The sequence below is a fragment of the Eptesicus fuscus genome, chromosome 12, assembly GCF_027574615.1.
Source record: "Eptesicus fuscus isolate TK198812 chromosome 12, DD_ASM_mEF_20220401, whole genome shotgun sequence".
In the NCBI taxonomy this organism is placed as follows: Eukaryota; Metazoa; Chordata; class Mammalia; order Chiroptera; family Vespertilionidae; genus Eptesicus; species Eptesicus fuscus.
Window position 1 is genome coordinate 37,417,727 of NC_072484.1, and position 25,145 is coordinate 37,442,871.

Genomic DNA, 25,145 nt, shown 5'->3' on the forward strand with positions numbered 1-25,145 from the left:
TATGTCCAAGGCCTGTAGGGAACTAAGAGTTGGATAGTATAGTCTTTGCACTCACGTTTATAGGTTATTAGGCACACTCGCTATAAATGCATAGTAGAAGGAAACATACCTTAAAAGAGATACAAACAGAGTGTTGTGGGAGCATAGAGGAAGAAACAGTGAATACCAAGTTGGGGGCTATTAAGGGCTTCACAGAAGAGGTGGTATTTGAGTTGGCCTTGTAGAATGATTTTGATTTTAATAGGCAGGAAAGGCATGCCAAGCAGTGTGACTAGTGTGAACAAAGGCACAGAGATGTCAGAGGTCATCAAGTCCTCATGGCAACCTGGTAAGGCTAATGTGCTTTAGGTAAGGAGAGTAGAGAGGGAAGAACCTGGTTACTGGACCTAGGACCATAGCCCTCTTTGCAGTAAGATTGCAGCTCAGCTTTCCCAGCACGAGAGTCCTGTTGAGTTTTGTGCTGACCTTCACCATACAGTAGCACTTGTCATTCTGCACCCTGTGTGTGTGTGTGTGTGTGTTTCTGATTACACAAGTAACACATGAATTGATTGTCATTGTAAAAAATACCAAAAGTGCATAAGTAGCATAAAAAATGCATGTCCTCCTTCACTGCACTGACCCCCTCTTCCATTCCCGTACCTAGAGATAGCCCTGTGAACATTTCTGTGAATATCCTTTCAGATTATTTTTCATATAATTATTTACATATATGTGTAAAAATGCAAATATTTTTTCTTACCTAAATTATACTATACATATTCTGCATCTGGATTTTTTTTTATTACATAACAGGAGATCTTTTCATGTTCATATATGCATACTTATTTTTTTTGTGACTGGTTGTAGTATTTCACGGTTTATAGATACCATGATTTACTTATTATTTATCTATTATAGACATTTGGTTATTTTAAATATTGGCTTTTATGAACAGTGCTGTAGTGAACCTTTGTGTACATGTGCCTTAGTATAAAATGTATTTCTATAGGATAAATGTTGAATTCCCAGGTTGAAGGGTATGTACATTTTAAACTTGGATAACTATTGCCGAATTCCCCACTGTATTCTTTTATTCTCCCACAAGCAGGTCTCTTTCCCTATTTTTTTGGCCATAATGAATGTGACCAGTCTTTACCATCTTTGCCATTTGTTTTATTATTTCTTTACTCAGTGGTCTTCCTGCATTAGATTCTGTGTCCTTTGAGGAGACAGACTGTGCCTTGTTTGTTTCTGTTTCTAATTCCTAACACAGTACCTGCCATACTATAGGTGCTCAATAAACATGAAATATTAGATAGTTGATGTAATCTTTATTACATTCTTATTGCCTGGAATCCACGGATACGTTATGAGGAAGCTGTGCCCTGGGTTGATAACTCTGGAAATTTAAGCAATCCAATTTACTTCTTGGAGTGCTAGTGCCTTTGCCTACTTGGTAGGTATACTTCTGTCAATTTAGAGCAGTGAGTTTCTGCAGGTTGTGTACCACATCTTAGGTGCCACAGATGCTCTAGTATTACATCTCATAAACTGGTTTTAAAATTTTATTTTTTAAAGACTTAACAGTGTTTTCTATTCAGAAAAAATTTATATACTATTTTAGTTTTTAAATCTGAACATTTTAAAATTGGCTAGGAAACTACATTGTGTTTTAACCTTGAATTTTTGAATTCTTATTGATGCAGTGTATTTTATAATTCTCTAAACCAGCAAGGTGCAATTAAGATGAAAATAGCTTGAACATATTTGAATGAAACTTTCCGGTTGAGATCAGGAACATTCAAATATATTTTCCCATATATGCAATTGTCATTTTGATTGCATAACCCCAAAATGCTTCTCTTCATTTGGCTGCATTTCATAGTCAATTGACAGTTCTCTTTATGCAACCTCTACCTTGCACTGTAATCTTTCTGCCAAATATCGCATTGAGTGGAGTGTGCTGTTTCCCTAGTAAGCCCATTAGTATTCTCCTTTTTCATTGTTGCGGAGGCAGAATTATTTAGTATAGTGGTTCTCAAAGTTTTTAATCTCAAGACCCCTTTGCACTCTTCAATTATGAGTACACCCCAAAGTGCTTATCTTAGAAAATTCTAGAATACACAAGCACACATTTTATTAGGCATCAGGGCAATGATATAATCACGTCTTCTGTAGCCCTGTTGAAAACTCCAATGTTCACTCCTGAGAGATTGAAAGTGAAAAAGGCAAAATAGGCAAACCTCAGAGATCGCAGGTTTGTAGTAAAGTGGATATTGCAATAAAGCGAGTCACAAGAATATTTTGGTTTCCTAGCACATATAAAAGTTATATTTACACTGTCCTATACTACTTAAGTATGTAGCAGCATTATATCTAAAACGATAATGTACATACCTTAATTTAAAAGTACTTTATTGCTAAAAAATGCTATCCATCATCTGAGCCTTGAGCGAATTATAATCTTTTTGCTGGTGGAGGGTCTTGCTCTAGTAATAGCGAAGATCACTGATCAAAGATCACCATGTCATATATAATAATAATGAAAAAGTTTGAAATATTGCAAGAATTACCAAAATGTGGTACAGAGACACGAAGTGAGCAAATGCTGTTGGAAAAATGGTGCCAGTGGACTTGCTTGATGGAGGGTTACCACAAATCTCTACTTTGTAAAAAATGCAGTATCTGTTTTTGTAAAAAATGCAGTATCTGTTAAGCTCAATAAAGCAAAACTCAATAAAACAAGACATACTTTTAATACTTTGGAATTACTGTGAAAATAGTTTTGATCTTGTAGACCCCCTAAAAGGATCTCCAACCATCTCCTACCCCCACCCAGGACCACACTTTGAGAAATGCTGATTTAGTTGGGTGGAAGAAGCATCATGTCCTCTATGCATTGACTGCTGGTCTTGTGTTTGCAGGAGGACTCACCAATTTCTGTGGTTTTTCTGGTATGTTTGAACCTTGCTGGTCATTTGCTAATCTTCGCTATTTCAGTTGAAAGAGAATATCCTGCTGATCTGAAACAAATGCACATGGCAGACTAGCAGAATATTCTCTGCCATCCCAGATGGAATCAATGACCCCATCTCAGCCTGGGTTACTGTTTTAATAGATTGCTGTGTTGCTTTCCCATTGCCTCTAACTTGACCCATTCCCCCAGCTGTGAGTCATCCATTACTGACTGTATGCTTACTTCCTAGACAGTCTCTACAAATGTTGTAGTATGTGCTTTAAATGAGTAGGCTTATACTTCGTTGACAAAAAGAGAAGAAAATATTCTTTGTTATAGCATAGCAAACTTGAGGGTACCTAGATTTGTTGAGCACCTATTATGTGCCAACTATCATTAGGCACATTATATTTTTTATCTCATTAAATCCTCACTGTAATTCAGCCAGGAAAATTAAGGAAGCTGAGGTTTAGAGATAGGTTAGTTGCTATTCTCTGTGTCCCTTGACGAGGTGGGGGTCCCGTGATCTGTGTTCTAATGTCTTTTCTTGGACAACACCAAATCCTTACAAGAAGTTGTATGTAATAGATTGTTAAATTTGTACTAGGCTAGGGGCTCTATGAGGACAGCAACTAGGATTATTTTATTATCTGTTATATCCTCGGTACCTAGCAGTGACTGGTACCTAGTGTGTGCCCAGTAAATACTTGTTGACATACTGTTCATGGTTACACAGTCAGTAACTTGTGTGGCTGGGAGTGTGACCCAAGTCTATATCATTCTCAAGTCCAGGCATTTTCCACTATTATCTTGTTACTCATATAACACTGGACCCCAGTGGTATGTTTATGATGTTTCTCTGCTGTCATTTGAGTTTCTGCTTGTTTTTTGTTTTGATAATTTTTGACTTTCTAAACTTAAAAACATTGGGCTGATTGCAGATTTAGAAGAATTTCAAAGTTGGAAGGTAAAGTCCATTCTCCCTTCTAATTCTTAATTTTTTATTATATTACCCTTTATTAATTACCCCCAGTGACAAGTATCTAACTTTTCAAAGAAATCTTTTCATCATTTGGCACTTGTGACTCTTTAAGACTTAAACTCAGAATGAAAAAGAATTTCAACAAATTCTTAGGTGAGAGGATATCTAGACAACTTATAATCGTAGTTGTTTTCCCAAATTAGTGTCTATATCCCTCCTAAAGTATGGCTTCCATAAGAGATGTCACAGAACTTCAGGGTCATATAATCAACATGTTAACTCTGTATTGCCTTCTTTTAAGCAGCCTGAAACCACAGTAGCCTTTGTGGCAGCTACTTTCCTCTGCTCCTTCATTTGGAAGGCATCTGCTGAACTGTGGACCCGGGAATGTGTCCAGTGTTGGGTGTCCAGAATTGAATGAGTAGTCTCTGTCCTGGCATAGCTGTCTCATGGTCTGATTTGTATTGCTGTTACAGTTGACTAAAACCATCAAGTTCTACACAACTGCTCTTATTAAATTATGTCGTTCCCACCCCATGCATTTGTAATCTGACTTTTTGGTTCAGTGCAGCTCTCTGTGTGGATCCTAGATAATTTTCTCCTGTTAGATTTGGCCCATCAGGAACTTTTGAATTGATTCTTTCAGCGCTGTATTCATATTCTCTGTAAACTTTGTGTTATTTGACATTTGTTAAGTTGCTATTTATATACCTTCATTCAAGTTATTGATTAGAAAATAATATAGTTGATATAAACAGGCCTAAGGATCAAGCCCTGTAGGATACCACCAGAGGCTTCTCTCTGGGCTGACATTCATTCATTACCACCCAAGTCCCCAAATCGTTCCTTGTACTCAACATCATTTTGCTTATTACTATTTAGTGCTCAATCTCCCTTGTTAGTTCTTCCTGGTGAGCTGTAAAAATCTTTATGTCCAGTTACTCTTCAGAAATCATATTTTTTTAAAAGAACTACCCATTTAAGGCAAATAACTCTTAGAGGTTTGTTGAGCCCATTTGGTTCAAAGATTATATAGATCTACTACCCCATGGAATATCTGAATGATTCTCCTGATTTGACTTCCACACTTTAGGAGACAGTGTAAAATGGTGGAATATTTGTAAGCACAGTGAAAGAAGCCTTAAAAAAATTAGTATGGATGGAGGGGGAATCTTTACAAAAATAATTTTGAATGTACTTGGAATAATAAGCAGGTGAGAATAAACAAGGAAGCATTGAAAAAGAAGACTAGCAAGAAAGTGTTTTGCAATAACGGACATAAAAAATACTGTAACAATATGGAAGTGTGATCCTGGCTCAAGAATTTGCAGACAAAGCAATGAAATGCAGCGCAAAGCCCATAAACAGATTAGAGTACACATTAAAATTCAGTGTAGGATGCTATGACCAAGTGGGGTTTATCCCGGGGATGCAAGGCTGGTACAATATTCACAAATCAATAAATGTGACACATCACATAAGCAAATTGGAAGACAAAAATCACATGATCATATCAATTGGTGCAGAAAAAGCATTTGACAAAATCCAACACCCCTTTTTGATAAAAATTCTCAGCAAAGTGGGAATAGAGGGATCATACCTCAACATAATAAAGGCCATATATGACAAACCTACAGCCAACATCATGTTCAATGGGCAAAAACGAAAACCATTTCCCCTAAGATCAGGAACAATACAGGAATGTCCGCTTTCACCACTATTATTCAATATAGGAACCTCAGCCCTCAGACAAGAAGAAGAAATAAAAGGCATCCAAATTGGAAAGGATGAAGTAAAACTGTCATTATTGACAGATGACATGACATTATACGTAGAAAGCCCTAAAGTTCCACCAAAAAACTACTAGATTTAATAAATGAATTTGGCAACATAGCAGGATACAAAATTAACACCCAGAAATTGATGGCATTTTAATTTAAAAAAATATATATATATTTATTGATTTTTTTTTACAAAGAGGAAGGGAGAGGGATGGAGAGTTAGAAACATCAATGAGAGAGAAACATCAATCAGCTGCCTCCTGCACACCCCCCTACTGGGGATGTGCCCGCAACCAAGGTACATGCCCTTAGCCAGAATCGAACCTGGGACCCTTCAGTCCGCAGGCCGACGCTTTATCCACTGAGCCAAACCAGTTAGGGCTGATGGCATTTTTATACACCAATAATGAACTCTAAGAAAGAAAAACTAAAAAACAAAAAACAAAACAAAACAAACAACCCCATTTACCATTGCAACAAAAAATTAAGATACTTGGGAATAAACTTAACCAAGGAGATAAAAGACCTGTACTCAGACAACTACAGGATATTGAAAAAAGAGATAGAGGAAGATATAAACAAGTGGAAGAAAATACCATGTTCATGACTTGATAGACTTAACATCATTAAAATGTCTAATACTACCCAAAGCAATCTATAGATTTATTACAATCCCTGTTAAAACACCAACGGCATATTTCACAGATCTAGAAAAAAAAAAAACTCCAAAAATTTATATGGAACCAGAAATGACCCCGAATAGCAATCTTGAGAAAGAAGAACATAGTTGGAGGAATCACAATACCAGATATGAAATTATACTACAAAGCCACTGTACTCAAAACAGCCTGGTACTGGCACAAGAACAGGTATATAGACCAATGGAACAGAACCCAGAAATTGACCCAAGCCATTATGCTCAATTAATATTTGACAAAGGAGGCAAGAGCATACAATGGAGTAAAAGTCTCTTCAATAAATGGTATTTTGAAAACTGGACAGGTACATTCAAAAAAATGAAACTAGACCACCAACTCACACCATACACATGAGTAAACTCAAAATGGATAAAAGACCTAAATGTTAATTGTGAAACCATAAAAATCTTTGCAGTAATATCTCAAACATCTCTCATAGCAATATGTTTACTGGTAGATCTCCTAGGGCAAAAGAAACTAAGGAGAAAATAAACAGATGGGACTACATCAAAATAAAAAAGCTTCTACACAGCAAAAGAAACCATCAACAAAGTGAAAAGAGAGCCTACTGCATGGGAGAACATATTTGCCAATAATATATCTGATAAGGGGTTAATTTCCAAAATATATAAAGAACTCATACAACTTAACAAAAGGAAGACAAACAATCCAATTAATAAATGGGCAAAGGACCTAAATAGACACTTCTCAAAGTGGGACATTCAGAAGGCCAAGAAACATGAAAAAAATGCTCGAAGTCACTAATTATCCAAGAGATACAAATTAAAACAACAATGAAGTATCACCTCACACCTGTCAGAATGACTATCATCAACAGATCAACAAATGACAAGTGTTGGCAAGGATGTAGAGAAAAGAGAACCCTAGTACACTGCTGGTGGGCATGCAGACTGGTGCAGCCATTATGGAAAACTGTATGGAGTTTCCTCAAGAAATATAAAATGGAACTGCCATTTGACCCAGTAATCCCACTTCTAGGAATATATCCTAAGAAACCCCAAACAGCACTCAGAAAGAATGTATGCACCTCTATATTCATAGCAGTGCAATTTACAACAGCTAAGATTTGGAAACAGCCCAAGTGCCCATCAGCAGATATGTGGATAAAAAGGCTGTGGTTCGTTTACCACAATGGAATACTATGCAGCAATAAAAAAGAGGCACTCTCACCATTTGCAACAGCACGGATGGACCTGGAGAGTATTATGCTAAGCAAAATAAGCCAGTCAGAGAAAGGTAAGTATCTCATGATCTCACTGATATTTGGAATCTAATGAACAAAATAAACTGATAAACAATATAGATCCAGAGACATAGAACCATGAATAGACTGATGAATTTCAGAGGGAATGTGGGGTTGGGGGTGAGAGGCATGTGGGGGAGAGAGATTAAACTGGCAAACTTATATGCATAGCCACATGGTCGGCAAACTGCAGCTCGTGAGCCACATGTGGCTCTTTGGCCCCTTGAGTGTGGCTCTTCCACAAAATACCACGGCCTGGGCGAGTCTATTTTGAAGAAGTGGCGTTAGAAGAAGTTTAAGTTTAAAAAATTTGGCTCTCAAAAGAAATTTCCATCGTTGTATTGTTGATATTTGACTCTGTTGACTAATGAGTTTGCCGACCACTGGCATAGCCCATGGACACAGACGATAGTGTGGCAAAGGCTTGGGAGGGGCGAGTGGGGGGAGCAGGGGTCAATGAAAGAAATTTGAATAAAATTTAGTGTATGGTGGAGATGGCATTTCTTCAAATCTGTGGAAAAAGCATAGATTATGGTATTGGGGCAATAGGACAAACATTTGCAGAAAATAAAGTTAGATCTTTGCCCTATATCGTATGCTAAAATAAATTTCAGATTTATTTACTCCTAAACATTTAAATATGTATAAACATAACAATACATAAAAGTAGACCATAAAATATATCTGATATTAACATAGAAAAAAAACCTTGCTCAGGATACATGTAAAATAGAGTTTATAAAGGCAAAGATTTGACTAAACTTTTAAAACCCGTATGTGATAAAGCACAATGTACTAATTAAAGGGCAAATATTTTTCTCTTGTTTTTTTCCCCCCCAGTATATAAGATAATTAATTTTCTTAATATATAGAGTGCTTATAAATGAATAAATAAGATGAGTACCTGATATAAAGTGGGTAAAGAAGATGGGGGGTGGAGGAGGCTGGAGGCGATCATAAGGGGGAAAAGGGGACATATGTAATACTTTCAACAAAGAATTATTTAAAAAATAAAATAGGCAAAGAAGAAATACAAATAGCTAATAAACATTAACAAAATTTGAGCCATCTTAAATAGTAGTATCAGAAATGTAAATAAAAAATAAGTTAAATTTTCTATCTCCTGTGGTACATTTGCACAGTGGAGTACTACGCAGCTGTGAAAAAGAGGGGATTCTTATCCTTTGTGACAGCATGGATGGACTTGGAAATTATATTATGCTAAGCGAAATAAGCCAGTCAGAGAAAGTTATCACATGATCTCATTTGGAATCTAATGAACAAAATAAATTGACAACCAAAATAGAACCAGAGGCATGGATACATGGAACAGACTGACAGAGGTCAGAGGGAAAGAGGGTGGGGGCAACTGGATAAAAGAAGGTAAAGAGTGTAGCCAAAGAACATCTGTGCATAACCCATGCATACAGACAACAGAGTGGTGAAGGTCAGGGGAGGGGTTGTGGGAGCTGGATGGAGGTGGGCAAAGAAGGGGAGAATGGGAGACATCTGTAATAGTATCAACAATAAAAAAGAAAATTTTAATTTCCTATTTCAAATTGGAGGAGATTTTAAATGCATTTTAAATACTTTCTTAAGAGGATGAAGGAAACAGGTATTTTATACACTATTGGTACCTTTCTTAAATAATATATCAAAATCTGCTAAGGTATGCATACTCTTTGACTTGATACTTTCCTTCCTGGGAATTTATCTCAACACAATAATTGTGAATACATGCATCATAGTGTCATTTGGTATAGGGAGAAAATTGGAGACCACCTGAATGTCTGACAAAGGGTAAAATAAATTATGGTACATCTCCACAAAGGAATACCATGCAGCTTTTAAAAATGTATTATTTAGGACAGGAGTTTCAGATAGGCCTTATCTCCTACACTCCCTCTGTGATTGATTGGTAGTCTCTTTTTGGAATGCTATGTTGAGAAGTCATGTCTGGGCTCAACAGGGAAGAGTACTGTGCTGAGTGAGGGGTAGTGCCATGGGAGAAGGAGAAAGACTGACAGCAGTGTCGGATACTGGCTTTTCCTGCTGTAAAACAGTGTTTAATGATAAGGGGAATTATTCCGCCTGTGTTAACAATAGCAAAAATTGAATATACAACTATATAGAGTGGCCAGATTATTATGATCTCTGAACGCATAATAATCTGGCCACTCAGTGTATATCCTATATAATAAAAGGCTAATATGCAAATTGTCCCCTCGACCAGGAGTTGGACCAGCACGCAGGCTGGCCAACCACCCATGTCCCCTCCCCCTGGCCAGGCTGGCCAGACCCCACCCATGCACGAATTCATGCACCAGGCCTCTAATATATATATATTTATACACTGAGTGGCCAGATTATTATGATCTCTGAACACATAATAATCTGGCTACTCATTGTATTTGTATCTCAAATGGGTACCAAAAGTATTCTAGACTTTTGCTGGAGATCAACCACCTATTTGCCCTGAGCTTTCTATCAGCTAGTGCAAAGGGGAAAACTGATCAGGTGCACGATTTATAGTATCTTTGATATCAAATAAATGAGGTACTCAAGTACACTGAGTGGCCAGATTAGTATGTGTTCAGAGATCATAATAATCTGGCCACTCAGTGTATACTGTGTAGACTACTTTAGTGTTGGGGGGAAGGGTATGGGTTGAGTAAAAAAATCATGAATTAAATATATCAGAATATTACCAATGATCATTCTGGTTAATAATAAAATGTAGGATTTCTGTTATGATTAAAAATAGTAATGGGGATTATTGTCTAAAATATGGTCATGTTAAAGAGTTATAGTCTCCAGATTTTGTTCCTTACAGAATCCAGGTTTCTGGAGGGGTGGTATTTGCTTAGCCTTTCAGCTTCTGGAAGTTGATGAGTACTTCATGACTTCAAGAGTCCCTGCTTGTGTTCCTTTCCTTTGTGGCCTCATTCAATTAAGCAGGCACCTGTGGATATATAGAGACAAAATATATACTTCCTATATTTAAGAAGCTTACACTCTAGCAGGGAAGATCGACATAATAATGGTAATAGTAGTAAGAGGTGGAGGAGGAAGAGAAATGAGAGCAGACATATGCAATTTTAAGTGCTTTATATCTACTTATTCATTTACTCTTTATAGTATCCCTATGAGATAGGCTAATTTATTATCCCATTTACAGATGAAGAAACGGAGAGGCTAAGTGCCTAGGTCAGGTTTAAACCCAGGAAGTCTGGTTTCAGGGTCTGTTGACCACCCATTCCTCTCAATCACTGTCAGTCGGGTATTATTCAGTTGCTTTGCATGGATTAGCTCATTTCCTTTTCACAACAAAACTTCCTGTCTTATTCATCAAAAGACTTAGTGGGAATTCCTTATATGTAAAACATGGAGGTCGGGGCATGTGGACGCAAATACAGAGCAGTTTTGTTCTAAGTGCCTGGGCATAGGTCTGTTTAAATGTTCGGGTGTGGACATGTGAGTAAAATATCATCTACACTAATAAAAGAGAAACATGCAAATTGACCGTAACTCTGCTACACCCACCAACCACGCCCACCAGCCAATCAGGAGCGAGCATGCAAATTAACCCAACAAAGATGGCGGCAGCCACGGAGCTGGAGCGAGCAGGAGGCTTGGGTTGCCCCCAGTGATGGAGGAAGCCAAGCTTCCCACCCACCCTGGCTGGCCCTGACCTCCGCTCAAGGCTACAAAGTTTCAATTATAGAAGATAAATAAATCCCAGATACCTGCTTCCAGCCAGTCCTGGCCTCCACCGCTCAAGGAGGTGCTGAAAAAGGAAAAAGAAAAAAAGGAGGGGCTGGGAGCCTGGATCACCGGGGGGCATGGCCAGCCTGAAAACAGCCCTCAGCTCTTCATCCAAGCTGGCCACACCCCCTTGGGGTGAGGGTCCCCACTGGGGGGCTTGACCAGCCTGAAAACAGCCCTCAGCCCCTCACCCAGGCTGCCCCACGCCCCAAGGGAACCCCCACCCTGATCCCGGACACCCTTCAGGGCAAACTAACTGGCCCCCACCCGTGCACCAGGCCTCTATCTATATTAATAAAAGGGTAACATGCTAATTAGACTGGGTGGTGTCTAATTAGCATGTTAGATGTTCTGGACAAAGCCATGGTGGTGGGGCCGAGGTAGAGGCGGTTAGAGGCCAAGAGGGGAGGGCAGTTGTGGGTGATCAGGCCAGGATGGGACGGCAGTTGTGAGTGATCAGGCTGGTGGGGGGCGGGGCCGTTGGGGGTAAGCAAACCAGCAGGGGGCCCAGTTGGTGGCGAGCAGGACGTCAGTGGGGGTCAGTTGGAGGTGATCAGGATAGCAGGGGGGGACAGTTTGGGGTGAGCAGGCCAGCAGGCGGGCATTTAGGGGCAAGCAGGCCAGTGGGGAAGGTAGGTGGGGGCAAGCAGGCCAGCTGGGGGGGGGGGGCGCGGGGCAGTTGGGGGTGAGCAAGCCAGCAGGCAGAGTGGTTAGGGGCAATCAATCAGGCAGGCAGGTGAGCAGTTAGGAGCCAGCAGTCCCGGATTGTGAGAGGGATGTCTGTCTGCCAGTTGAGGCCCGATCCCTATAAACCAGCAGTCGGACATCCTTCAAGGGGTCCCAGATTGGAGAGGGTGCAGTTCGGGCTGAGGGACACACACACCCCCACCCGTGCACAAATTTCGTGCACTGGGCCACTAGTGCTACGTAAAGTATGGTGGTGATTATAGGATGCCAGAGCCTATATCTGCTTTACTTTGGAATCTACCTCTTAATCAGCTCACTGGAAGGGATGTGAGGGTTGGGGAGTTTCTCTTACTTGCCATTTTAGAATGGCAGCAGAATCTCAGTGTCTTCCTTTGGGTGAGGGAAGTAATTGGCCCTTGATCTGAAGTGGCAAGTAAGAAAACCCTTTTTAGATTAGTAAGATAACTATGTTCGGGGCAACAGAATTGCCACGCCAAGGGGTAATGTTAGCTAATCCATAGGACTGGTGGGCAGATCATTTAAAGCTGCAAAATGCTTTAGGAGCCTCTAAAAGGCAGCTTGTGACTGCAAGAGTAAGGGAATCCTGTAATGAGATCTGAATCCAAGATTGATTTTTGTAATGAGGAAATCGATTTCCCAAGGAAATTATGTGACAGTATGATGTTTGGATGAGTGTCCTTCTTGGTTGGTCTGTTGTAGACACTTTGACAGATTGTCTGTCTGGATAGTGTGGCTGTTTGCTCGTCAGTGCTGATAGTACTTCTTTCCTTTCAATGATGCTGTCTTGTTTTTCCCTCCTAGGTTTATGGAATCTGAGCTGGACCTAAATGACATCATCCAGGAGATGCATGTGGTAGCCACCATGCCAGACCTGTACCACCTCCTAGTGGAGCTGAATGCTGTCCAGTCTCTTCTCGGGTTGCTCGGACACGATAACACAGATATCCTTTCAGATCTGTCTTCACTAGGAAGGCTGACATGGCAGGGGAGTGCTGCTTACTCTCTTCTCCTGTCTGTCTCTGCTGTCACGTCTGATATTCTATTTCCAGTCCAATTATCTCCCATCTTGAAACACATGCTGCTCTTTACTCATTTGAAAATCTGGTTTATGAAAATAAATCTTGGGCAAGCCTTAATTGTTCTATTTGCTCTTAATAGTACTAGAATTCATCGTGATGTATCTGTTCATACATTAACAGCATTAATTTTCCGGGATCTTGATTTGGAGGCCCATTAGAGAGGCAAGCCCAGACAGCATTTAAATTTTTGGTCTAGACATCAGTCTGTTAGCAGATCCCCCAGTGGAGTTGAGACTAGAGAATGTAGTAAACTATGATGGAAAGCACATTGGAATGTTGGGGAAGACAGGGATTTTATGTTTTGTCCACTTATATATTTCCAATTTCTTAAAGGCCAGGTGCACAAAAACATTTAGTATTTATAGAATCAGCTTTAGACCTAAATAGACAATCTAGGTTTAACTTTTAGTTTCATTTTTTGAGTGAAATTTGGTGCCCCTCTAGCCTTTAGTATTCTCAACTGCAAAAAAATGGAGTTAACTTTTGCCTTTCAGTATTATTTAGAGGATTAAAGGAGATCATATAAGTGCTAAGTAGTTACTCATATATAGTAGATACTTAGGAAATGTTACTTTTAACTGAATCTGAATCATGACTTTGAAAGCTATTTTATACTTTGTCTTTGCTATCTGATGTGCAACTGCTTTAGTGCAAAAGGTTTTTCATAGGCCTGTGGTTGGAGTTATGTTCATTAAAGGAAATTCCCTTCTAATAGTTGTTCTGTTAGAATCCAGATTTTCGAAGGTGAGAGACAAATGTAGTTAGTCTGCTTGAGTGATATTCATGGGGAATCTGCTGCTGCTTCATGTTATTTTCATCTTTCTGGTAATCTCTCTCCTGAGAGCATGTCTGACTAGGTTCTTTCCTGCTTGATAATTCTCATAGAAATAAATCAGTGAATAATTTTAATGCAGGCTTCTTGAAGGGTGATCTTAAGCCATTTCTGATATTTCATGTAATGTTAGACAGTATTAAGAATCGCTGTGTCAGTCCCAAGATTGATGAGTGTTCCCCAGGGTTCTTTGCAGAGTTCTGCATTGTATAAGAACCCTAGTCAATTAGCTTGTTTCTTGGCGAGCTCAGTGCAGGGTCTTATGAATTCAATAGCATGTAGACATGCTTTGAGTACTTATTATGTACCAGGCACTGTGCTAGACCTCGAGGAACCATAGGCTATACTGGATACTCCAACAGCATCAGTCAGTAAGCATTTATTGATTATCTACATATGATTAGCTCTATTCGAGGTGCTAACTGCTCCTTACAGAGTTAGTAACTAAGAATTCTAGTTGTGACTTTACATTTCAATTCACCTCCACAGAAGGGTAGATTTTTCAGAATCGGAGCAGACCTTAGAGATGACTTAGTCTAGTGCCTCTTTATTTCGTGACAAGTCTGAGGTCCCGATGTTGGATAGCTAATTGTTGAGGTTGAGGCTGGCACTCCAGGCCCCTGATTTCCAGTCCATTGTTCTTTCTAGTGCACTGAGTCTCTTCCCTGTAGGATTTATTATGTCCCTGACAGAGTTGCAGTGATTCATTCATTATCTTGCGTATTAATACAGAAATCACCTGTGTTGTCTCTGGAAACATAGCTCTCATTCTTTTTGAATATGCCTGCTAACTCAAAATAATAGTAGCAGCTTTCGAAGATACTAACACTTTGCTGATTCACCAGCCTGATTCCTGCTGAGGAGAAGACACACAAGAAGTGCTGCTCATCAGCATACTTGGGAAAGGCAAGGGCACAGCTGTTGCAAGTTGTAATGTTCTGGTCTTTCAAAAGGAAAAAAACAAGTCCCCCTGTAATAACTATGACAGCTGCCATTCCCTCCTGCTCTCTGAGAACTACACTGTACTTTTCCCCCTCTTGTGTACAACCTTCACCCTTCTGCCCTAGTGATATTTTCTAAAATCTGATTTTTAATTATGCCCTACATCAAATTTAAGTTCATTTGAAAATTTTAAATTACCTAATTTTAATGAGATGCAGCAATTAGGATAAATGTCATCCTCCTCAAAGTACAACTTCTCTTAAAAGAAGTTTCAAGAAAGGGTAGACCTCTTGACTTGCATCCAACGAATCCTCTATCAGTTGGAATGTTGATCTCGGCAGCATTGCACTCTGTTTCTTGCCTTATCTGTCATCTGTAATGGAAATTTTTCTTTAGGAAACGCTTGTTAACAATTTACTGTTATACAGCCATAACTGCCCGAAACACCTTACCATGAATAAACAATTTCATGGCAGTCATGACTTAAATTTTTAATCTTTTTAACTCTTCATTTATCAACCAAGACCATACATGGCTGGTTATCTTTCCAGCAAGCACAGGTCATCTTTGCTTTGTCCTTCTCGAGAAAACATACACTATAGGGATTTTAATTGGATCAGAGGCTGGTTTATTGTAACCTTAAGAGACAGAGGATGTGAGAAAACAGCTTGCACCTTGTCCTCTCAACCGTGAGAAGCAGCTTCAGAGTTTATTCTGGCGCTCTGCATCACTGCCACTGGTGAGGGCCTGTCAGCGCTTCTGAGCACATCTCCCCCCTGGAGAGGTAGGAGCCCAGCCATCATTTGGCTGCAGAGTGGAATTCTGGTCTGTGAAGCGCACCTCTGGGGGTGAGGGGAGGGAGAGAGGGCACACCCCACACACAGTGTTGAAGAGTCACTCCAAATACATTAGGTGGGGTCCAACAGCTGCTGCCTTTTAGAGATAATGCTTTTTACAACATTTTTTCCTTTATTTATTTTTTTAAATATGTTTTATTGATTTTTCACAGAGAGGAAGGGAGAGGGATAGAGAGCTAGAAACATTGATGAGAGATAAACATCGACCAGCTGCCCCCTGCACATCCCCCCACCGGGGATGTGCCCGCAACCAATGTACGTGCCCTTGACCAGAATCGAACCCGGGACCCCTCAGTCCGCAGACCGACGCTCTATCCACTGAGCCAAACCGGTTTCGGCACATTTTTTTCTTTAAAATAAATCATTTAAACAAGTTCAGAGCCCCCTTTTTGCGAACCTTTTGGAGTGTTTCTGCAGAAAAATAAAACCAAAGGTACATTTAAAAATATTTTCTTAAGGTATTGGAAACAAAGTTTTTATGGCCTAGTTTAAGCCAAATTTACTCAGTTTGCCTGAAGGAACAAGGAGGAATAAAACAAGGAGAAGATAAAACCCCAGATGGTGGCTGAGTACCCCTTCTGCTACCACCACCAAAAAACAAACAAACAAAAACACACACACAAAAAAACCCTCTAAGTTACCAATAAGTATCCTATTTTTGTATGGCATCTGCTTTGTTCTCAATTTAAGTGACAAGTCAGTGGAATCCTTCCTAAAGTCCTGTTGTAGATCACGGCATTTACTGGGTTCTTCCTTAGTATGATAAGCTCTGTTAGGTTCTATTAGGGAAATAAGAAATAGTAGCTTCAGTCGATAGCTATGTGTGGTGGTAAGTGCCCTTGGAGTGTTATGCTCAAGAAATGCCATTGGTATTCTGAAAGGTGTGGGTCATCTTTGGCGTAGGGGTGATTAGGGAATTGGAATTGGAGATTGGCAAGCTTTTGATAGATGTGGAGATTTGAGTGCTTTTCAAGTTTATTTTCATGTTCTCTACCTTGGCAATGGAAATTGCCATTCCTCACTTACTGGAAGCTGACATGCCCTTTCTAGCTGCTCATGTAGTCACTACACATTGGATATCATGTCCATTTAAAAAAAATTATGACTACTGATTATGACTAGCTAAGTGCCCTATCCTATATAATAGTTAATATGCAAATTGACCCTCATGCCCTCGTGTCACAAGATGGCCACCCCCACGTTGTCACAAGATGGCCAGCAGGGGAGGGCAGTTGGGGGTGACCAGGCCTGTAGGGGAGGGCAGTTGGGGGTGACCAGGCCATCAGGGGAGCAGTTAGGTGTCAATCATGTTGGCAGGGGAGCAGTTAGGTGTCAATCAGGTGGGCAGGGGAGCGGTTAGGGGGTGATCAGGCTGGCAGGCAGAGTGGTTAGGGGCAAGAAGGCAGCCAGGCAGGCAAGTGGTTAGGAGCCAGCAGTCCCGGATTGTGAGAGGGATGTCCCAGATTGGAGAGGGTGCAGGCTGGACTGAGGGACACCACCCCAGTGCATGAATTTCATGCACCGGGCCTCTAGTTCTTTAATAAAAAATAAAAGGAAGAATGCAGTGATCTAAACTTAGTTTATTCAAAGTCTGCTTTCTCTCCATCCACTTGTTATTCAGAGGTCTCATTGTAATGTTAACTAAGGCTTCAGTACAGTGGACTGTTCACTAACAGGCAGAAGGGAGAAATTTGTTAGCACCAAGTAGATCATTGGTGCTGATGGGAAAGCTCCCTTTTGTCTGGAATCCTTTTCTAAATCACTGCTTAGTTTTCTCAAATTCTAGAAAGCCCATAGGACTTGCAAAGTTGTTCTGGTGGTTTTGTGAAGAATTACCTTGGGATTTGGAAAACAATGAGCAGAAAGACTTTTTTTAGACTATCAGAGATCAATTGAACTTGTGCATTTGGGTCTGAGAATGCTAAAGTGTTACAACCTGACTGGGACACACCACACACCATATTATCGCAGAGGGTGTGTACAGTAGTCAGGGGTGCCTGTGTTAGAGTCCCAGTGTTAATGAGCAGGAGTAAGGCTGGGAAAGGTTTGAGCCTCCTAAGGGCTTTCTTCTAATTGGACTGGGAAGGGAGCTGGCTGTTACTCCAGTGCTTTCCTGTAAGGGCTGTCTAACAAGACTTGTGTATCTCGGGCTGTTGTTTTTGCTAGGAGATAGTCTCATCTCAATATTTCCAGAATCTAAGTTACATACATTGAAAAGAATTTACTTCTTTTTCTTATAGATAGTCTAACTTCTCTGATAATTTGTACTGATAAGCCACCCATTTGTGTGTGTGTGTCTGTGTGTGTGTGTTTTGAGCCATTTAAATGTGCTCAGAAGAAAATCAGATTAGGTAAAAAGTGCCAAAATGGCAATCTAGGAAAAGGACCTGTTAATGTAATTTTTAATTTTGTTTATGAGCTTTAGATCAATTCTGTGTCCCAAAGCAGGGGGGTGTAGCTTGCTTTGGACATTTTCCCTGTAGCATGACAGTGCCCACTAACATTTACTAGGTACGTAACAAATATTGAATGAGTGCATTTTCTCCCTCATACTAGTTCTTGATCTAGGATTGGGATGGAATTAAGAGTCCAGCTTTATTTTAGCTAGCTCTGCCAGCTGTTTCAAAGGAGAAAAAAAAACAACAAACATTTTGTCTGTATTTTGAAATTCACCTGGATTAATTGAGTTATATCTAATCACTATTCTAGTCTAGGAATAAAAGAATTTTTTTTTTTTAGAAAGCCCCTTATTCTATTAAATCAATTATATACTCTGAATCTATCCTGGTTCATTTTTCTTAAGGAAGCCTTTTTGAAATGACTTTTTAAAAAAGCTACCTGCTTACTATGTCTTGTTCCTCTTTATCTTAAAAACACACACAAAACAACATTCCTTATGAACACATCTCATAGGAGACTAATAAGGTTAATGTTCAGTTTCTATACCAGGACTCTATTTGGGATCAGGCCTGAAAATAAATACCTAGAGCCAAAAAATGGAAGTAGACAATCCTCTTTTTCCAGGAGCCATTGTGTTATGGACCATTTGTGCCCCGCTGGTTTTTTCGACTTCACTTCTTATTATACTAGCTTATTGTCCCAGTAGTGGACAGGTACAAAGGGAGTAAGTTGGGTGGTCTTTCTACTGACATGACAAAATAGGCTATCAAAAACTGTGTTTTAGCAATTCACCGAGAGACAGGCTCTCTGTTTTCCTATTATACTTGGACCGGAGAGCCTTTTACCTCGTGAAATGAAATTGTAACTACAGGGGGAAAACCTATCACCCATGCCCAGAGTCTGCTTGTGAAGAAATGCTGGATGGGTGGCAGGCCATGCTGAATTTTCTCAACATTGAGGATTCATCTGTCTATCTGTAGTTTCCTTTCTTACTCCTCTTTCTGGTCTTCAAATGACCTTCAAATGTCATTACCCAGGAGTTGATGATGACACTTTTGGACTCATTACTGCCTTGCTGAAATGCTATTTGGTGAAAGTTGGGAATTTATGTCAAATTAGTTAATGATAGGATTGATGAAATGTTTACCAGATCTGATAGCTGGTAACTCATTTATTATTTGACTTTTCAACTGAGGCAGGAGAGTAGATAAGGAGATATACACAGTTGTATGTGAAACACAGTTTATTCTAGTATTTTTTATTAATTATTTTCCATATGAACAACTATAAACCTACTTTTGCCCACCCCTGTACACTGGAATATTATAAGAAAAAACTTTGCTTGGTAAAAGTTAGACATTTATCATATTTCTATATAAAACCACAGCCATTGTCATTTTTTTTTCTTTTAAAACTATTTTTATTGGTTTCAGAGAGGAAGGGAGAGAGAGGTAGAAACATAAACAATGATAGAGAATCATTAATTGGATGCCTCCTACACACCTCTACTGAGGATTGAGCCCACAACCCAGACATGAGCCCTGACCGAGACTCAAACCGGGACCTCCTGGTTCATGAGTCAATGCTCAACTATTGAGCCTCGCTGACTGGGTCACATTAAGTTTTATAGCACACCTATGTTTGGGGCAAATATGACTTTAAAGAGTGAAAGAATAAGCCGAAACTGGTTTGGCTCAGTGGATAGAGCATCGGCCTGCGGACTCAAGGGTCCCAGGTTCAATTCCAGTCAAGGGCATGTACCTTGGTTGCGGGCACATCCCTAGTAGGGGGTGTGCAAGAGGCAGCTGATCGATGTTTCTCTCTCATCGATGTTTCTAACTCTCTATCCCTCTCTCTTCCTCTCTGTAAAAAATCAATAAAATATATTTTTTCTAAAAAAGAGTGAAAGAATAAGACACAGGAACCTTAATTACTTATTCATGACGGTCAGCTGGTCAGTTATTGATGAATAAAATGAACCTTCAAATAATTTTCCCCCCAGCAAAAGATGTTCATGAAATACCTAGAATGTCAGTTGGCAGTTAGCAAGTTCTGTCATTATCGTTAATACTAGAGGCCCGGTGCATGAAAATTCATTCACTGGAGGGGGAGTCCCTCAGCCAGGCCTGCCCCCTCTCACAGTCTGGGAGCCCTCAGGGGCGGGAGGCGAACTAGCGATCAGGAGAAGGCGACGCCCCATCATACCTCTGCTGCTGCCACTGCCAGCAGTGCAAGCCTCGGCCGGCCCTGGTTACCTGAGCCTTGGGCGGCTGGGCAGCCGCCATCCAAGGCTTGCCTGCACCTTGGGCCAGACCTGGGCAGCTGGGCAGCCACCATCCGAGGCCACTGGGGGGCTAAGGGGACTGGGGGACTCCAGAGGCAGGCGCACCTAGGGGGGGGCCCGGCCTTGCTGTGTGCCTGCCGCCCCGGCAGGGCTGAGGGGACTGGGTGCTGCCATCTTGTGGCTGTGGGCACCACCATCTTTGAGGGCAGGGTAGTCAATTAGCATATTCCCTCCTTATTGGCTGTGGGTGCTGCCATCTTTGTGATGGTGTGAGGGTCAATTAGCATATATTCTCTCTTTATTAGATAGGATGCCCTGTATCTTGTTTTTTTCTTTTAGTTCTAGTGAAACTGCCTTGATTCTGACCCTGTTGTCTCATATCTGGACTCTTTTGTTGTTGTAGCTTTGGAACAGCTGTTCTTCCTTCAGGTGTTGCTCTTCCCACCCCTCACCCATACGCCCCCCAACTGCCTCCCATTTGCCCACCCCTAACATTCATAATGCTTTCGTGCCTTCTGCACACAGCTGTTAGGTTAGCCTTTCAAAATACTGTTATTTTATATAGTATCATTAAGCTTTTATCTCTCCCTCCTATTCCATTTCTTCTCCTCTATATGCCTTTGTACATTCTAATCTCGTACATTCTAATCTCTCTGCTTTTATTTCTGTTTTCCTGCCCTCATCTTTTTAGTTGCCAGTTTTCTGACTACTCTGTTTTAAATATCAATTCTTGATTTCCCAGTTCAAGTTGATTGCTGCTTTTTCAAGACATCTGCAGTTAATGTTTCTGTATTCTTCATTTGTTACATGTTAGTAATTCCCTGTGGTGTATAATTTTTTAAATATCTCTAATTATCTAATGTTTTCATTTTATGGTGAGGAAACTGAGGCCCAGAATGAAGAATAAATTTGCCTTTGTCATAGTCACAGTGCATTATTCATCATAGGCATTCAGTAAATGTGGGTTGATTAAGCAAGGTGTGTGTGTGTGTGTGTGTGTGTGTGTGTGTGTGTGTGTGTCTGTCTGTCTGTCTGTCTGTCTCTCCAAGGTGAGGGAAGAGAAACTTAGTTTAGTTCTGGCTTCCAGTTTCCAAACATAACTTCTTTTTCCTCTGCTTCATGTTTTCATTCACTTATATGTCCCTCTTTTTCTCCATTTTTGCCTCATGTTCAACTTTCATTGTTTACATTTCTTTTATGTCCAAAGCAGCGTGGTATTTGAGGAAAAGGGAGGATGGTGGGGTCTACACTAGCACGGCCCAGTGTAAATCCTTCCCTTTACATATTAAATATATTTGGTCATGCCTTGGTCTCTGAAGATACCAACCATGTCATCTTAGAAATCATTACTGCCTTTGAAGGTGAACTGTACAAGGTAGTTAAGATTATACTGAGTTCCAAGAATTTAAATTATGAGATAAGGCTAAGGGTGTTTTTCACTGGAAAGGCAACCTCCAAGTGATCATATTTGAAATTTTTAAAAATACAGTGAACCTATGAAATAAGTTGCCAGGAAGGCAACATAGGAAAGAGACTGTCAGTTAACAACATTTATTGAACACCCTCTGTGAGTAGAACCTTGTTGAAGAGATGTTAATAAAACCAGAGTGTGTTAAAGGTAAACAGTGATGAAGCCGTTGAGAAGGAAACGGGAGGGAACCAAATGTTTTAGTAAAATGCCGGTAGGATTTCAGTGATGACCTTAACATTTTTCACATGTGTCCATAGCTGTGGTTGATTTGCTTCAGGAATTAACAGATATAGACACCCTCCATGAGAGTGAAGAGGGAGCAGAAGTACTCATTGATGCTCTGGTAAGTTGCACATCCCTCTGGGGTTTTGCAGGCTTGTGTGAGGTGTTGACATCATCAACGCCACTGTCATCTGGATATCAGGTAGAGCTCTGAGGCAAGGCTGGACTAGGTGAGGAGAGTAAAAAAGTAGAAATGCAGTCTATGGGATACTTTGTTCTTTGGAACTATGTTAGGGAAGGGGTTATAGAGGCCTAACATTTATGAAATATCACTATGTGGTCCTCACCATATCCTCTCAGATGGGTATTATTCTGTTATTCCCCTTTACAGCTATGAAATTGAGGCATAGAGAGACAAAACAACTTGCCTATAGTCACTCAGCTGGGATTTGAACCTCTGTTCTCTTTGACTCCATGTTCCTGTTCCTCTACACTCAACTGTGTTGCTACTGACCTTTTTACAAAGAGTTTTCGTGGATGTTTCTTTTCTCCTCTGGCCTTCATAATTCCAAACGAGGGTAGAACAGGTATCATTATTACTTATTTCATAGACAGGGATTTGGAGAATGTTAAAAAAAAGAACAAACCTACTGGCTCACCCAGGCCAGAGTTGCAGCCCTGCCTGTAGAAGACAGGGCCAGCTGATTTAGGCATTCGTTTTGGTGGAGCCTTGGCAAAAATCTGAATCTGCCTCAGCTATTGTTCCAGGCAGCAGCCAAAGTGAGTTTATATGTGAGGTGAACCAATAGACCCATCGCCTCATTTACACGTGAGGAACCCCAGATAGAAAGACGAAGGCTTTCTCTGGGCTATTCTGCTAGTCCCTGCAACAGCTGAGATTAGAGCCAGCATCTTCCGATCCCACCACAGTCCTTTCCCACCACACCAGTTTCCTTCTCTCTCCTGTGATCAGAGAGGGCTCAGAGGCTGAAAAGGCACCACAGCTGGCCAGTGGCAGAAGTGAGTCTCGTCCAGCCTCTTACCATGATACTTTCCGTGGATTTCTGTCCACCCACCGAGCTGTCACCCTCCTCAGGGCTCGGCTGATTTTCCTTCCTTTCCGTTGTCTCATCTTTTCTGTCAGGTAGGAAGTCAGTGCTGGTTTTGATACAGTTTGCAGAGTTTATCACAGGTCTCTGCAGCCAACTTGTACTAGGTTCATTTGGCATGCTTGTTAGACCACTTTCTGGCCCAGTCTAAGACCTACTGAATCAGAATGGTTGGGATTGGAGTCCCAAGGGATTCTGAGATCTCATTGTTACACTGCCCACCCCTTTCTCACCCTTTCTCCCTCAAGGTTCTTGACGCTAGAAATTTCCCGCTCCGTGCTCACTGCTGGCATTTGGTGTGAATGAAGGGGTTGTGAACCCATTGGATATGAAGAACTCTCTTATAAAGAGCAAGGCTGGAGTCCAGCAGGGCCATTTGTGACTTAGTGTGATGAAAATTTCTATTGCCATTTTCTTTCTTCCTAGAGCAAACTTCCACTTTTGTGGAATTCAGGAACTTTATTTTTCTTCAGAAAGAAGAGCATGATGTGGGGTGTCCTTTTGTTTTGAGGCGCATCAGAAGGAAGGCTGTGGTACTTGCTCCTTCACTGTGTCTCCACAGTGTCATTTGTGCAGTCTTACCTTCTAGAGGTTAATTACAGTGGCCCTGAATGAGCCTTCCTGCTTGGTCCCTGGGCTGGCTTTAATTACCATCCTTTGCCTGTGTGAATAGAGGAGACGAGAGAGGAACGGCCAGCCTGCCTGCTGCCTGTAAAACACGCTCAGAAACAGCAGTTCACACAAAAGCTCTCTTTGTGTTTTCTGTGTTGCCAAGCCCGCCGACAAACGCTGGACCTTGAAGATTTTATTGTTTGTTGGGAAGAAACAGTTCATTCTCAGTCTGGGGAGCCATTACATAGCTGCTACACAGGGTGTTCTGTTTGTTTTGTTTAGTTGTGTGTTTTTTTTATTATATTGAGATTTTGACTTTTATAGCTTTATAATGGTCAGGCTGGTGTGAATCACAAACAATGGAACATTCCTAGACTCCCATATATTATTTGTTTGCAGCCAGTCAGAAGCCATCAGTAAATATTAGAGAGCAGAATCAGTGGGTGGTCTTCCATTTTTTTTCTGCCCTTGTGCTGCATTCAGGAAGATGTTTGATAAGTATTCTCATATTATAAGGGTTGAGTTGTCTTCGCAGTTTTAATTTGGGGCCAATATCAGAGGCCTGGAATTGCATGAGCAGAGGCTAGAGGGCATGTAGCAGAATTTATTGTGGTGTGCAGTTTGCAGTTATTGCCTTGGTCTTTTTCCCAGTTGGAAGTCCTAAGCAATAGAAGAGCACATTTGTGTGGGCAGAGAGTGCTGTCCTGGCATTCTTGGGCATCTTTGGAGTTTAAAATTTGGTACACACCCATTGCTATGACTTATGCAAAAGGTGAATATTTGTGCTTTATAACAAGTTGACGTGGTAGCCTGGGAAATAGACTCTTTTCTGAAGAGTAGTAAATGCAAGTATATTTGCCTTGATGGCAATTCTCTGGCATACCTCTGAAAAAGATTTTGGACTTCTTGAGAGTTGTGATTAAATTACAGTCATTTTTCTACTTGCTAGTCCTAAATCTTGCTTGTGCTTGGCAGTCCCAGGCCTTTGCTCACATATGTCTCAGTTTGGTAAGCCTTGCTTTTCCTGGGCTACCAGCAATACACCTGCTCATCCTTTAAAGCCTAACTTAAACCTTATCTCTTCTCTTCTGAGTGGTTTTTTGTCCAGACTCATCACCTCAGCAGGATTTGTGTTCCCCTAGCACTTTGTACATCTTGGCACTTGTCACCTTGGCTTATAGACATCTGTTTATAAGCTTGT

The 25,145-nt window shown here is 40.6% G+C and overlaps 1 protein-coding gene across 1 annotated transcript in view; it reads left to right on the top strand.

The window, feature by feature from the left end:
• CTNNBL1 (catenin beta like 1) overlaps positions 1-25,145 on the top strand; it is a 179,168-nt gene that overhangs the window by 49,258 nt on the left and 104,765 nt on the right. The window contains exons 4-5 of the mRNA XM_028157740.2: positions 12,938-13,077; positions 22,247-22,344. Coding sequence (XP_028013541.2) covers positions 12,938-13,077; positions 22,247-22,344 — 238 coding nt within the window. The remainder of the gene's footprint in view (positions 1-12,937; positions 13,078-22,246; positions 22,345-25,145) is intronic.